Source organism: Nyctereutes procyonoides, unplaced genomic scaffold, assembly GCF_905146905.1.
Source record: "Nyctereutes procyonoides isolate TBG_1078 unplaced genomic scaffold, NYPRO_anot_genome, whole genome shotgun sequence".
NCBI lineage: Eukaryota > Metazoa > Chordata > Mammalia > Carnivora > Canidae > Nyctereutes > Nyctereutes procyonoides.
This window is the reverse complement of record NW_026575052.1, coordinates 73,856,208-73,871,391: the sequence shown is the minus strand read 5'-3', so window position 1 is coordinate 73,871,391 and position 15,184 is coordinate 73,856,208. Positions and strand designations below refer to the sequence as shown.

Below are 15,184 nucleotides of genomic sequence, written 5' to 3'. Positions count from 1 at the left end.
TACAAATCAAAACCACAATGAAATACCACCTCACACCAGTGAGAATGGGGAAAATTAACAAGGCAGGAAACCACAAATGTTGGAGAGGATGCAGAGAAAAGGGAACCCTCTTACACTGTTGGTGGGAATGTGAACTGATGCAGCCACTCTGGAAAACTGTGTGGAGGTTCCTCAAAGAGTTAAAAATAGACCTGCCCTACGACCCAGCAATTGCACTGTTGGGGATTTACCCCAAAGATACAGATGCAATGAAATGCCAGGACACCTGCACCCCGATGTTTCTAGCAGCAATGTCCACAATAACCAAACTGTGGAAGGAGCCTCGGTGTCCATAAAAAGATGAATGGATAAAGAAGATGTGGTTTATGTATACAATGGAATATTCCTCAGCCATTAGAAACGACAAATATCCACCATTTGCTTCAATGTGGATGGAGCTGGAGGGTATTATGCTGAGTGAAATGAGTCAATTGGAGAAGGACAAACATTATATGTTCTCATTCATTTGGGGAATATAAATAATAGTGAAAGGGAATATAAGGGAAGGGAGAAGAAATGGGTAGGAAATATCAGAAAGGGAGACAGAAAATAAAGACTCCTAACTCTGGGAAACAAACTAGGGGTGGTGGAATGGGAGGAGGGCGGGGGGTGGGGGTGATTGGGTGACGGGCACTGAGGGGGGCACTTGATGGGATGAACACTGGGTGTTATTTTGTATTTTGGCAAATTGAACACTAATAAAAATAAATTTATTTTTTTTAAAAAAGAATTTAAGTAGGAGACATTACAACAGATAACACAGGAATACAGAGGATCATACTAGACTACTATGAACAATTATGTGCCAAGAAATCTAACAGTCTACAAGAAATGGATAAATTCCTATAAACTTACAACCCATCAATTCTAAATCATGAAGGGATAGAAAATCCAAGTAGATCAATAGAAAGAGATTGAATCCATAATCAAGAATTTTCCAATGACAATAACAACAACAACAACAAAAAACCCAGAACCAGATGGCTTCACCAGTGAATTCTACCAAACATTTAAATAAGAACTGACACCAACTATCAAACTCCTTCAAAAATTAAATAGGGGACATTCTCAAACTCATTTTAAGTGGTTTGTATTACCCTGATAACAAAGCCAGATAAGGTTACTACAAGAATAGAAAACTATAGACAAAATACCAGATAAATATATATTAAAAAATTCCCTACAAACTATTACTAAATTGAATTCAACAGCATATTAAAAGGAAAATATACCGTGATCAAGTGGGATTTATCCCTGAGATGCAAAGATGGTTACCATATACAAATCAATAAATGTGATATACCATACCAACATTTGTATATGTTACCATATACAAATCAATAAATGTGATGTGGTATATCACATCATCTCAATAGATGCAGAAAAGTGTTTAACAAAATTCAACATCCTTTCATAATAAAAATTCAACAAGTGGACATAGAAGGAACATACTTCATCATAATAAAGGTCATATACAACAAGCCCATAGCTTACCTCATACTCAGTGGTGAAAAATCAAAAGCCTTTCCTCTAAGATCAGGAATAAGACTATGGTGCTACTTTTGCAACTTCTCTTCAACATTGTACTGGAAGTCCTAAGAGAAATTAGGCAAGAAAAAGAAAGAAAAGCCATCCAAATCATAAAAGAATAATTAAGGTTGTCTCTGATATAATCTTGCATATAGAAAAATTTAAAGACTCCACCAAAAAGTATTAGAATGAATAAATGAATTCAGTAAAATTTTAGGATACAAAATCAAGATGCAAAAAAGTTGTATTTCTACATACTTCTGACAAACTATCTGTAGAAGATAAGTTTAGAAAGTAATCCATTTACAGTAGGATCAAAACCAATAAAATACTTAGCAATAAATCAAGTGAACGGTCTGTACACTGAAAACTATGACATAAATGAAAGAAATTGAGGAAGCCGCAAATAAGTGGAAAGATACCCTGTGTTTATAGATCAGATGAATTCACGTTATTAAAAAGTCTGTACTACCCAAAGCCATCTATGGATTCAGTGCAAAGTTCCAAAGGCATTTTTTTCACAGAAATAGAAAAAAACAATCCTAAAATTCATATGGAACCACAAAAGGCCCCACATTGCCACAGCAATCATGAAAAAGAACAAAGCTGGAGGGAGGTATCACACTTACTGATTTTAAACTATATTACAAAGATAATCAAAACAGTATCACACTGGCATAAAAATAGACAGGCAGACTGATGGAACACAGCTGAAACCCAGAAATAAACCTGTACTTGTATGGTCAACTAGTATTTGATAAATTATTCAAGATTAATTAATGGAAAAATGGCAGTCTCTTTAGTGAATGGTGATGGGAAAACTGGATATTCACACATAAAGAATGAAACTTGATACCTATCTTACAAAAATTAACTCAATATGGATTAAATATAAGACCTGAAACTGTAAAATTCCAAGAAAACATAGGGGAAAATTTTGATATTGGTCTTGGATACTATACTTAAAGCACAAGCAAAGAAATAAAACAATGACAAGTGAGACTACATAAAAAGAAAAATCTTCTGTGTAGCAAAAGAAATGATCCTAACAAAACGAAAAGGCAACCTACGTAATGGGAGAAAATATTGGCAAACCATTTGTCTGATAAGGGGTTAATATCCAAATTATATAAGGGAGTTAAACAATTTATTAGCAAAAAAAAAATAATGAGATTAAAAATAAGCAAAGGATTTGAGTAGACATTTTTCCCAAGAAGAAAAAAATATGTACACATCAAGAACTATTTAGAGTTCTAATGAATGAATTCAGCAAGGTTGACTGCAGAATACAAAAACAATAAGCAAATATCAATACTGTTGCCATATACTAGCTGTTACTGGCTGAATTCTATTCCCCCCACCCCAACACACATGCACAAATTCATATGTTGCAATCCTAATCCTAGTATTTCAGAATGTGACTATATTTGGAAATAGGTCCCTTAAAAAGGATATTATGTTAAAATAATGCCTGTAGGGTAGGGCCTTATCCACTATTTTTTTTTAACATTTTATTTTTAAGTTACCTCTACACCCAACAGGGCTTGAATTTCCAGTCCTGAGATCAAAAGTCTCATGTTCTACCAACTGAGCCAGCCAGGCATCTCTGGCCCTTAACCAATCCGACTAGTATCCTCATAAAAAGAGGAAATTTGGACACACAGAGGGTCACCAGGGATGTACCTGCACCAGATGAGGATATAGAGAGAAAGTGGCAAGCTGCAAGCCAAAGAGAGAGCCCTAAGAAGAAATGAAACCTACTGACAGCCTAGTCTTGGACTTCTGATCTCTAGAGCTGTGAGGAAATAAATTTATGTTGTCTGAGCCACCCAGTCTGTGGCAATTTGTTTTAGCTGCCCTGGCAAACTAATATACTAGCCATGAACAATCCAGAAATGAAATTAAGAAAACAATGCCATCTACAATAACATCAGAAATAATAAAACACTTAGGAATAAATATGGCAAATAACTGCAAGGCTAGTACACTGAAACTGCAGAACAATTTTAAAGAAGGTAAAGAAGACTGAGAAGTAAGGGAGAAAGCATCCCACATACATGGGCTGCAAGATTAGATATTGTCAAATACCATTAGTCTCCAAAATAATTTACAGATTAAATGTAATCCCTACCAAAATACCAACTACCATTTTTGCACAGTAACCAAAATACTTTGGTACTGGCGCTAGGCTAGACATATAGACCAACGGGATAGAATTGAGATGATACAAACTCCATTTACTTTTTGCCAATCTATTTTCAACAATGATGCCAAGTTCATTCAATGAGAAAACAATAGTCTTAACAAATGACTGAGACAATTTTTAATCCATATTCAAAAGAATAATTTAGTCCCCTACCTTATACTGTATATAAATATTTAAACAAAATGGATAAAAGACCTTAATGTAGAAGCTGGAACAAGAGAACTCTTGGAAGAAAACAGAGGTGTAGCTCTTCATGACAATGGATTAGGCATGCATTTCTGATACATGACACCAAAAGCAAAAATAACCAATGGAATATATAACTAGGTTTCATAAAAAATGCATCAAAGAATACTATCAAAAAAGTGAAACAGCAATTCACAGAATAGGGGAAGATATTTGCATTTCAGATATCTAATAAGAGCTTAATATCCAGAATGTATAAAGAACTTTTACAACTCAATAATGAAAACAAACAGCCCATTTAAAAGGGGGGCAAAGGTTTGGATAGACAACTCTCCAAAGAAGAAAAACAAATGCTCAATAAGCACATGAAAAGAAGCTTAATATGAATAGTTACTAGGGAAATGTAAATCAAAATGGTAATGAGATACCACTTCATGCCAACTGAGATGGCTATATTTTTTTTAAATAGGAAATAACGAGTGTCTGTGAGAATAAGGAGAAATTGGAGTCCTCATACATTGCTGAGAATGTAAAAAAAGATGTAGCTACTGTGGAAATCAGTTTGCCAATATTACACAGCGTCACCATTATCACCATATGTCCCTACAAATTATAATAATAGTACATGGATGGTCATAGCATCATTATTCATAATAGCCAAAAAGTAGGAACAACTCAAATGTTCATAAGCTGATGGATATAAAAAAGTAGTAGATCAAAAAAAAAAAGTAGTAGATCCCTTCAATGGAATATGTGACAGTAAAATAGCTACAACATGGACGAACCTTGAAAACATGCGAAGTGAAAGAAGTGAGACATCAGAGGCTACATATTGTTGATTTCATTCATGTGAAATGTCCAGAATAGGAAAATCCATAGAGACAGAGAGAGTATATTAGTGGTTGCCAGGGATTGAGTGAAAGGGGAATAGGGAATGACTGCTAATGGGCATGGGCTTTCTTTTCAAATAATGAAAATGTTCTAGAATTAGATGGTTGCTTTGATTTCAGTGTTGTGAATATACTAACAACCACTGTATTAGACACTTTAAAAGGGTTAATCTTAAATTATGTGAATTATATATCAATAAAATTCATATAGCAAGATGAAAATAAAATAATTTATAGGACAAGAAGAGAAGATGGATGCAAGGTGAGTAAAGGAAATGCAGAACAAAGCATCAAGACTGAAGATCAGCAGTGGTAGCAATGTGTGGTGCAGAGCACCTGTGATCTGTGCCAGGAGCAATCCCTTCCACCAGAGGCTCTACAGAAGCATGATTGCTGCTGGGGCAGACACTTGGGTTACATATTTCCCGTACTTTAGACACTTTTATCGGTTCAAAAAAATCTGGATAGGATATAAGCCTAACAAGGATGTCCACAGCAGTTAACATTTTCAGAACCTTTCCATGTGCTCCATTATTAGGTGTTGTGCAGAATATTCTTTCCCATGTTTATTTCATTTGTTAATTCACTAAGTACTTGCTGAGCACTTGCCCATTTTCCTTTTTTTTTTTTTTGAAAAATGCAGGATTTTAACTTCTCTTTGATTATAATTGAGGAATACATAAGGTTTATGTTTCTGTTACACATTATTGCTACTTAAGGAGAAATGTAAGATAATGCACCTACTCTTTTTAATAATTATTTTCTCCTTGCCTGCAGTGGGGAGTGTTTGGACCTTGGCCAGAGCATGGCAAGTTTTAATTACGTGTGCACTGGTCTGCTTGTTAAAATGACCTAAGAACTGAAGCTTGCAGGACCCTATGCTCAGTACACATGGTATGTGCAGGGGTTTGTGCTGGTCTTCTTGGGATGGGCCCACTGCTCTGGTTCTCAGATATACTGGCCTGAGAAAAGCAGCACCTGTAGAGCTCAAGGGGGTGGGGTTGGTGTAAGAGCTTCAGGCAGACAGTGTTGGTGGTGTGCTGCTAATCCCATTTTAATAGTTTCTTTTCTATTACTTAAATTTGCACAGTTTTGTACTTTGCTATTTATTGATTAAACTTTAGCTTATTAAGATTTAGAAGGAAGATAATATAAACATGAATAAAATTTTAATGCAATATATTTCATTATGAATAGCAAAATGTAATTAAATATAATAATTATGTTGTTAATTTCATTTAAATAGTAAATGTAGTATTGATATGAGGAGAAAAGGCATTAAGTATTCTTTCATGTTAACTGTTTCTGTATAAAAAAAGTGATGTTAGCTGTTAGGTGATTTTTTAAAATATTTGATTCAAAACACTCAATTCATAAGATTTTTACATAAAACTATAAAAGAGGGAAAAGGTAGAATATCCATCAGCAGTATAATGAAATCCTGGTTGATTCTGAGAACAGAAGTCAGCCCAGATGAACAAATGAGTCTTATAATTTTGTATCAGAGATCAAAAAAATTAGGCCTATCAAATGAGGAGGGACAGGAAATGCCAGAGACCCAGAGGGAAAGGTCATAATATTAGCTGAGGACTGAGTAAAAGCAATCCAGTAATAGCAATGTCCCTTTATTTGACCAAATTGTAGAAAATTTTAACAAATCTCGGTAAAACAGACCAGAAACTATTTCTTGAAGTAATAGCAAAAAAGAATGTTAAATGCTACTCCACAGCCTGTATTACATTCTGGTTTTTTGAGTAAGCATGGTGTTTTCTTGAGTATCCTGCTAGACAACTTTGAATTCAGGATAGGTCCTTGGAACCTATACTTAGAGTTGGAAGTAGGATGTGGTAAGTCATTGTATTTGCCTTTAGACAGATAGTACTGCACTTGGAATGTGGAAAAATCTTCCTGAAGGGTGGTGTAAATAAAGGTTGCAAACAGATTGGAATACCATACATATTAGCTTGGGTCTGCTTAAAAGTTCTACGTTGTTGACAGTGATTCTGGTATATGATCTTAAGATCTTAGAAGAGAATGTTCTGTGAATTCCAGATCTCTGTATTAGAGAACTCAAGTATTACTACGTTGAAATTTCTGATTAATTTGTTCCTTGTTCTGATTAATTGGTTCCTTGTACCAATTTTAATTAGTAAAGTTAAGCTAGTGCTTAAAAACCCAGCAATTCAGTTATCATATCTATAGTAAATAGAAATGAGCCTCACTTATTATAACTCTTCTTTCAAGTCACATGGAAGATGAAATTTTTTTTCACTGAGACGCCATATTTTGTCTCCATGAAATGGAAGTAAACAGTAATACTGAGGTACAGTGTATATATACCACAAACTGAAATCACTTAGGCCACAAATCCACTGCTTTTAATTAGCCAGGATCACATGAGTAATTAGCCCCTTCCATTTCACTCTGAACATACTATCCTACATATACTTTATGTATTTGTTGCTTGTTATACTGTATATATTTTTATATAAATGATTATCAATTGATATATAAGGCAAAACATTAAAACCTACGTTTATTATGTTCTTAGTTCTGGGCATTAAAATATCATGCATCACTGATTTTTCTTTACCTCTCTCTTCTCCCATACCTAAGTATTTTCTATGAGGGTGACTCTTCAGAATATCCTGTGAGTAAAATGAAACAACTGAATAGCACCAATGATAGACAAAACATTAAAAAACCTCCAAAGTCACCATTAATTACCACTGGGCTTCCTTTCAGTGTTTGGCATCAAATTTCCATTTAAGGTATATAGCTTCAATCAGGAGGGCAAAGATTACTTATAACAAACAAGAAAAATATTCCTAATTTTTTTTAAATTTTTTTTTAATTTTATGATAGTCACAGAGAGAGAGAGAGAGAGAGAGAGAGAGAGAGGCAGAGACACAGGCAGAGGGAGAAGCAGGCTCCATGCACTGGGAACCCGACGTGGGATTTGATCCCGGGTCTCCAGGATCGTGCCCCCCGCCAAAGGCAGGCGCTAAACCGCTGCGCCACCCAGGGATCCCAAAATATTCCTAATTTGCATATAACAATGAAAAGAAAAGAAAATGATACTAGGAACTTGGTTCTCTTCTCTTCAAAAGAAAAAAAAAAGAGGAAACACCCGCCCCCCTTGTTTTCGTACTGTGAAAGTAGAGGGAAATATCCCGAACTAAAAGAAGTAATGCTTTCTTGAGATGACTCCTACTGGGTTCCTTATAATTTTGCATATAATGGGAATTGGAGTTGTACAAAACATTTTAAGAAGCTTTCCACATGGATTCATGAAGTAGTGACCTCAATAGGGATGCAGATGAAAAGCTCAACATCCACTAAACAACAACCAAATTTTGATGAGAAAATTGTTTTCCAAGGTAATGTTAAACAGATAAGTATCTTAGGTACTCCAATTTGTTTGCGATGTTACATTGAACTTAAAAACTCTCAGTTGATGGGGATCCCTGGCAGGCTCAGTGGTTTAGCGCCTGCCTTCAGGCCCAGGGCATGATCCTGGAGTCCCAGGATCCAGTCCCGGGATCAAGTCTCAGGATCGAGACCTACACGGGGCTCCCCGCATGGAGCCTGCTTCTCCTTCTGCCTGTGTCTCTGCCTCTCTTTCTGTGTGTCTCTCATGAATAAATAAAATCTTAAAAAAAAAACAACAACAACTCTCAGATGAGCAGAAATAAAAGAACCAGATTTCTTAAGTATGGTGAGGAGGAAATCAACCAGTTGCAAGAAAGCTCAGGAGAGAGCAAAGGTCTTGGGATAATCAAATGTGTATGCATAACATTGATATATATATATATATATATATATATATATATATATATATATACACACACACACATATATACACACACATACACACACACATATATATGTGTGTGTGTATATACATATATATTTCTGATAAAATATTGTATTGTGGAAGACATGTTGCACTTCCTGTTTCCCTTCTCACCAGCTAAGTCACCATGAGAGAGGCATCCTTTCTGCATCAAATTAGTCTAGTAGTTTGATTATTGGATCCATTACCTGTGGGGTTTTGTGACAAAATTAAGGTCTGCCAACTTTAAAAATAAAATTTCCAGTCATTTAGCCAGCAAAGAAAAATTGATTTGGGAGTAGTAGAGGAATTGCAATTTAGGACCTGCAAGCTATGCAGAAAGCATAGGCAAGTCTGAAGAACAAGGAGAGGGGCTTGCTTTTATAGAGGGCAGGAGGGACTTGGTTGTTTTCAGGAAAGGTTTATTGGAGAAAAGGAAGAGTTCTGGGTAGCAGCTTCTCATTGGCTGAGTTGTGGCAGTTTCTCTTCTAGGTTAATGACCCAGCAAGGAGAAAATCTTTTTCCTTCTTCTTCCTAGGGTTGGTAAAGTAAGCTGCTTCTTGTTGGGGTATGCAAAGTAAGCTGCCATTGCCTCTGGCTACATTTTGAATTAGGTTAATTTTGTTCATTTTCGTAGGTGCTCATCAATAGCATCTTCAGAGCATGAAGTAGAGTGGGCAAGAAGAGACTAATAGGAGCTTTTGAATTTAAGAACAGTGAAGAAAACTCTTCATTGATTTAGGACTCTCCCTCTCCTGTGTCTTGGGCAACATAAACTCCTGTACGTTGCACAGGCACTGTTTTCAATTCTTTAAGTATACAGTAATAACTCATTGAATTCAATACAACCTTATAAGGGCATTACTACCATTCTCCGCATTTGATGGATGAGGAATTGAGGCACTATGAGATTAACTGCTCAAAGTCATATAGCTATTTAGTGGGGGAAGGTGGAATTCCAGCCCCGGCAGTCTGTTTCTAGAATTAATATTTTTAACCAATATGCTTTGCTACCTTTCTTTGTATTTGTCCCTTTAAAATGAGGTTCACTAAACAAAAGATGTAAACTAGTGAGAGGACTGGGAAGGGTTAACTCCGAAGCACATCCCGGAGCAGGAAAAAAACAAAAACAAACTAGCCAGCGACTGCCAGTTAAAGCCCCCGTAGGAAATTCAATGGGCCTCCTGTTCCTTTAAACTCCCGCTTTCCCCCGGGGCGGACACTTTACAAAGCCTCGGCGGCGGCGGGACCGCGCTCCCGCGCACCTCCTTGCTCCCCCCAGCTTGAGGGCCCGGGGTCCGACCCTCAAGGGGGTTTCTCGGGGTCGGTAGCCGAACTAGCTCGGGTTCGCTTTCTTCACCCCCAACCGCTGCTGCACACGCCCTCCCGGGAATGGCGAACTGTAATTAACCCCTTAGCGCCCAGGCCCCCCCGCCAGCGGCTGGCGGCTTTTGAGGGGTGGTGAGGGGCCGCGGGTGGCCCGGGCGGTGCGCGGGGGCGGCCGGGGGCCAGGCGGGCGAGGGCGCCGCCGGCCGGGCTGCAGAGGCCGGAGCTGGGTGCCGGATGGCGCGCCGGCGGCGCGGAGGTGCAGCCCCGCGCCCCCTCCGAGCTCGCCCTCCTCGCCTCCTCTCCCGGCGCTCGGGGCAGCGGGCTGCCGGGGGCGCGCGGGGCGGGGGCTGCACTCCCGCTCCCCCTTGCTTCGCTCCTCCGGCTGGGTCTCTCGGCGACTCCTCTGCCAGCCCCGAGGAGAGTGCAGCCATTGGACAGGTCGGTGCTAGCTGCCGGTTTCGGGGAGGAAGGTGGGAGAAGCCTGAAGGAGCGAGGGGGAGGGAGGAGGGAGGAGGGTGCAGCGGCCGATCTGGCAAATTGCGAGCTGCCTTCCCTCCCCAAAGTGTGGAGCAGAAGCGCGGGGGAGCTCGGCGGCGGCGGCGCCTCCTCCGCCACCAAACTCCCGAGCTCGGCAGGGCTGGTGGCCGCCTCTTCCTAAGCCAGGAGGACCCCTCTCCCGATAGGTTTCGGCCCGACTCCCCCGCCCCCGCTCCCTCCCCCTCATTTCTTTCTTCCTCTTCCCTTTCCCCCCCTTCTTTTTCTTTCTTTCTTTCTTTTTTTTTTTGACACACACATATTCCCACCCCCCCACCCCCCACCCCCGGCTTCGGACCTTAGATCGCTGCAGCCCGAGCCTTCCCTGGCTCAGCTCTTTAGGGCTGCCCATCCCTCGGGCTGCGAGAAAGGACGCGCGCCCTGCGTCGGCGAAGAAAAGAAGAAAAACTTGTCGGAGGGGTTTCGCCGGCCCACAGTAACCCCCTTCCCGCAAACCCACAGCTCCCGCGGGGGCCATCCCAACACTGGGGAAAGTTCCTCTGAGCCGACAGCCCTCTTGGATTTGCAGAAGGCAGCCGCGCCGGCTGCGGAGCGTACCGCGGGGCTCGGGAGTCCCTGCGTGCGGGCACCCGGGGGGCGCTGCCCGTGCGGAACCGAGAGTTCGCGAGCCCCGGCTGCGAGTGGCCTTCCCTCCCCGCAGTTGCCCTGTGTCTGGGTGTTGTGGCAAGTTGCGAAGAGAGACCCGGAGGTCCGGAGAGAACTGCACTCCCCTCGCCCTCCTCCCTGGCTCCTCTTCCCAGCTCCTGAGTGTGAAATCCCGTCGAAATTTTACAAAGGCCTCCAGGTTCCGCGGAGACCGGTCCGCAGAGCTCTAACCCCTCGTCGCGGTCGCCCCCGTCCCCACCCGGAGCCCCGGAGCCCCGGAGCCCAGGGCGCCTGGGAAGGACTGGCGGGGCGGGGGAGGGAGGTCGCGGCGGCGGCGGCGGCGGCGGCGGCGGCATGGCGAGGTTCCCGAGGGCCGACCTGGCCGCGGCAGGAGTTGCGTTACTTTGCCACTTTTTAATGGACCGGTTTCAGTTCACCGAAGGGGAGCCTGGAAACCAAATCAATGGTAAGATGCACTTTCGCTTGTTGATTTTGTGCGCAGCTGAAGACCTCGCTAACACCCCCCACCACCACCTCCCCCATTCTCAACCCACCCCCCCACTTCATCTGTCTGCCCTTGGGAAAGTTACTGCAATTGCTTTTCGGGTAAACTTGGGCTTTCCGAAGGGGGAGAAGATGGTCGGTTTAGAGAAGGGCACTGGCGGGGGGGGGGGGGTGTCTGGAGGATTTCGGGCTTCCTTCACCTGAGCGACAGGGGGTGGTACCGTCTCCCCAAGTCTCCCCGAGAGGGCTCTGGTGTGTGAGAGCAAACCTTGTGTAGATTCCTCTCCCGGTAGCTGGCATCCCTGGGCACTCTCCCCTCTGGCTCCTGCTGCCACCCTGCTGCCGCGATAAACTAAGCGAGTGCGTGATGGGGGCTGTGGGTGGGAGACGTGGTGGCAGCCGGAGATTGCAGCCCCCCCCCCCCTTGGCTGGAGGAAAAATTTACTGTGGCCGCACCTTCCATCCCCAGGCGATCCCCACCTTAGCTCCCTTTCGAGGTCTGGGGCCGACGGGGCTCTGGAAGTGGGGCGGGGTAGGTGCGGCGGGGCGCAGGGGAGGGGAGGAGGCGACCGGACCGTGGTGGGCGCGCCTCGGGAGACCAGTCCCTGCCACCATTGTCCTCGGCCGACCGGCTTCGCAGACAGGCCTGAACGTGTCCGGGGTTTGTCCAAGTGCCCTGGCAATGCCCCCACGCGGAGACCTGGTCTTTGCATCCTCCCAGGGGCAGTGTCCTCTGCTCGGGCGGATGCCAGCCAGGTGCGCCTCTGGTCGGGAGCCTCCACCCGCGGCCCGCTGGCTCTCAGGCTGGGCGCTGCGGAGCCGAGGTCCAGGTGCCTCCCGAGAACTGGGTGCCTGCTCACCATTTCTGCCCCTCAGGAAGAAAGGGAAGAAACAGGCAGAGAAAGAGACCGTGGCAGAAATTTGTGAACTCAGGTTAGAGTTCGAAAGGAGGTGAAATGAACAAAAACACTTGGAGGAAAAAAAAAAGAAAAGAAAAAGAAAGAAACAAAAACTTTCTGATTAGGATGATCAAGGTTTTGTTTTCTTTTAATTCGGAAGGTGGGAGTTGTGGTGGTAAGTGCTTCCCTCTGAAAGCATACCTGTGTCCTCAAATGTCAAACACGAAAGTCGCAGATGGAAGCCTAGTGAGGTCACCTGGGGATTCCAGGTGAGATGAATCTTGGAGAAAGTCCTTGAATGAAATTTACCAATCTGAGACCTAGAAATCGGCTAAAACACTCTGCCCCCGGTGGGAATTCGTACAGAGAAAACACAGATTCTGACTCTGCGCTCCAAATTATGGTTGGAGGGGTGTGTGGGTTGGGAGGAGGGGGCAACATCATGACAACACTTCTAAAACTGTGAAATGCTTTAAAACTCCAAGTTTCCTGATAATTGATTTGTCTTTGTCCCATACAATTTTCTTCTGCATGAATGGATATAGGTTGTTATTTACTGGGTGCCATATCAGTAGATTATCCATTTTTGTTTATCTTTCATTGGTTTAAAAACATACGACTTTTACCCCATGGTATTGATACCTCATCACCACATTTATGGAATAAGTAGATGCTTAAAGAAAACAATTTACTACATGCCAAGGGAGGTTAGAGAGAGATGTGTGCCAAAATGCATCCCAAGTTGTTTATTTCAAAACTTCTTTGGCACTGGTTGTAAGTAATGCATTTACAGTAAATAATAAATGAATAAATGTCAGCAAATATTTATTTTTTCTGAGCTTCTTCAATTAATGATATATTATTGAGAAAATAATATATATATACATTTTCTATTCTAAGTTCTCAAATTGAGGATGAAGTAAACATTCCATTCTAAAATTGGCCAGATAATTCAAAGCTTTGTGAATTAGAAAATACCTAAGTTGTTCAACATAAATGTACAGGTGTTACAAACTAATTATAAACTAGTGTCCACGGTGGAAAATTACTTTAGAAACCCATATGTTTATAGGATTGAGTAAAAAAAAAAAAAAAAAAAAAAAAAAAAAAAGTTTTAAATTTCTTGGTAAATGTTCTGGAGATTTATTGAAAGCTGAAGTAGCTTCTTTACTCAATATCAGTCTGCTTGTAGTTTTTGAATAGTCTTGGAGTTAAATGGTTAGCCTACTGAATATATAAAATACAGCAAAGAAAGAAGAGAAAAAATAATTTCTTTTGTAAGTAGTCTAGGTAGAAGTTCAACATGGGGAAATTTTTAAAAAGTCCAGCTGTCTTAAAATTCACCATGTAGCAATCAGGATTTTTATCACAGACATTTTGGCACAGGGGAAAATATCTGATTTCATAACAGGGACATTCTAATTATGTATTGCTTTAGAACTGCTGCAGTTGATTTTATTGCCACCAGAGGGCAGAGAAACTATTTTCTCCTGTTCTTCCCTTTCTTTCCAAATGTCTCAGATTAATGATCTTCAATACTTTGTTTTTCCTACGGGCAATATTTTTTTTTTTTTGATATTTCAACTTACCATTTATAAATGAGTGGAAGTTTGTAATAAGGAGTGTTTATTTCCCATGTTTATTGAAATTAACGATTCATTCAACATTTATAAAGTTCCTCCTACGTGTAAAGGTGTAAACTTTGAATATATTCTTGTGGTGTACTTGTATGATGGAAAAAAACAAGTACCCTTTTTTGCAGCATTGCTGGAGATTTTTTTAAACAAATTATTGTGGAATTCTCAAGAATGTGGCTTTAAAATGTTTCTCTTAGGATTAAAAGTTCATTATCATAATGAATTTATTTTTAGGATAATCTGCATATACCTCAGAAGTATTTGCCATACTAAATAGTTTTTCTCAACACCAGTATTTAGATAAAAATAAGCTTAGACTAATTCTAGGTTCTGTAAATCTGGAATCATCTTTGTATTGTTATATATTCATTTGTATATTCTAAATTGATTGAAAAAATCTAGTAACAGTGTCAAAGAGAACCATGTATTAATGGCTCAAATAATTCTAAGATTTAAATGTGGACAAGGGGGCTAAAATCATGTAATTATTTTAGCCTTGTTTTTACTCTTAAATGTGACTTAATGCAGTAAGGAAGTTCAGTACTGCTATATAGAGAGTAAAAATAGTTTAGGACTCCATGGAATTCCCACTATTTAAATTTCCTAATATTGCTATGTACTAGAAAGAAATAGTTTATTTTTAGAAGATCATTTACATTTATTGTAGCTGTTTCTCTAGTGGCATATTTTTCTAATTTCTGCTTTCATTGGAGTTAAAAGGCTTAATTTGAAATATTACTAACGTGTAGGAGAGTATCTCTGTTAGACATACCATCATTACTATAAATTTTTGTTTGCATATATAAGTAGAACAGAAAATTATAATAGAAAGTTAATTCAAGTGAATATTCTCTATAAAGTACATGTGAGCCAGATTAATGAACACATGGCAGGTTGATTTTCAATCAATCAATGACTCATGATTGCATATAAAAATTTTAAAACATGAAATGTGAAAGTCTTTTTCCTCTAGAGAATTGATACAAGTT

General features: G+C 40.6%; 1 protein-coding gene across 2 annotated transcripts in view; it reads left to right on the top strand.

Annotated features, from left to right (window-relative positions):
* The first annotated feature begins 11,497 nt into the window (after positions 1 to 11,497).
* PLXDC2 (plexin domain containing 2) overlaps positions 11,498 to 15,184 on the top strand; it is a 455,308-nt gene continuing 451,621 nt past the window's right edge. For both annotated transcript variants that reach the window (XM_055331385.1, XM_055331384.1), the window contains exon 1: positions 11,498 to 11,621. In XM_055331385.1, the coding sequence (XP_055187360.1) occupies positions 11,510 to 11,621 (112 nt within the window). In that variant the 5' untranslated portion in view covers positions 11,498 to 11,509. The remainder of the gene's footprint in view (positions 11,622 to 15,184) is intronic.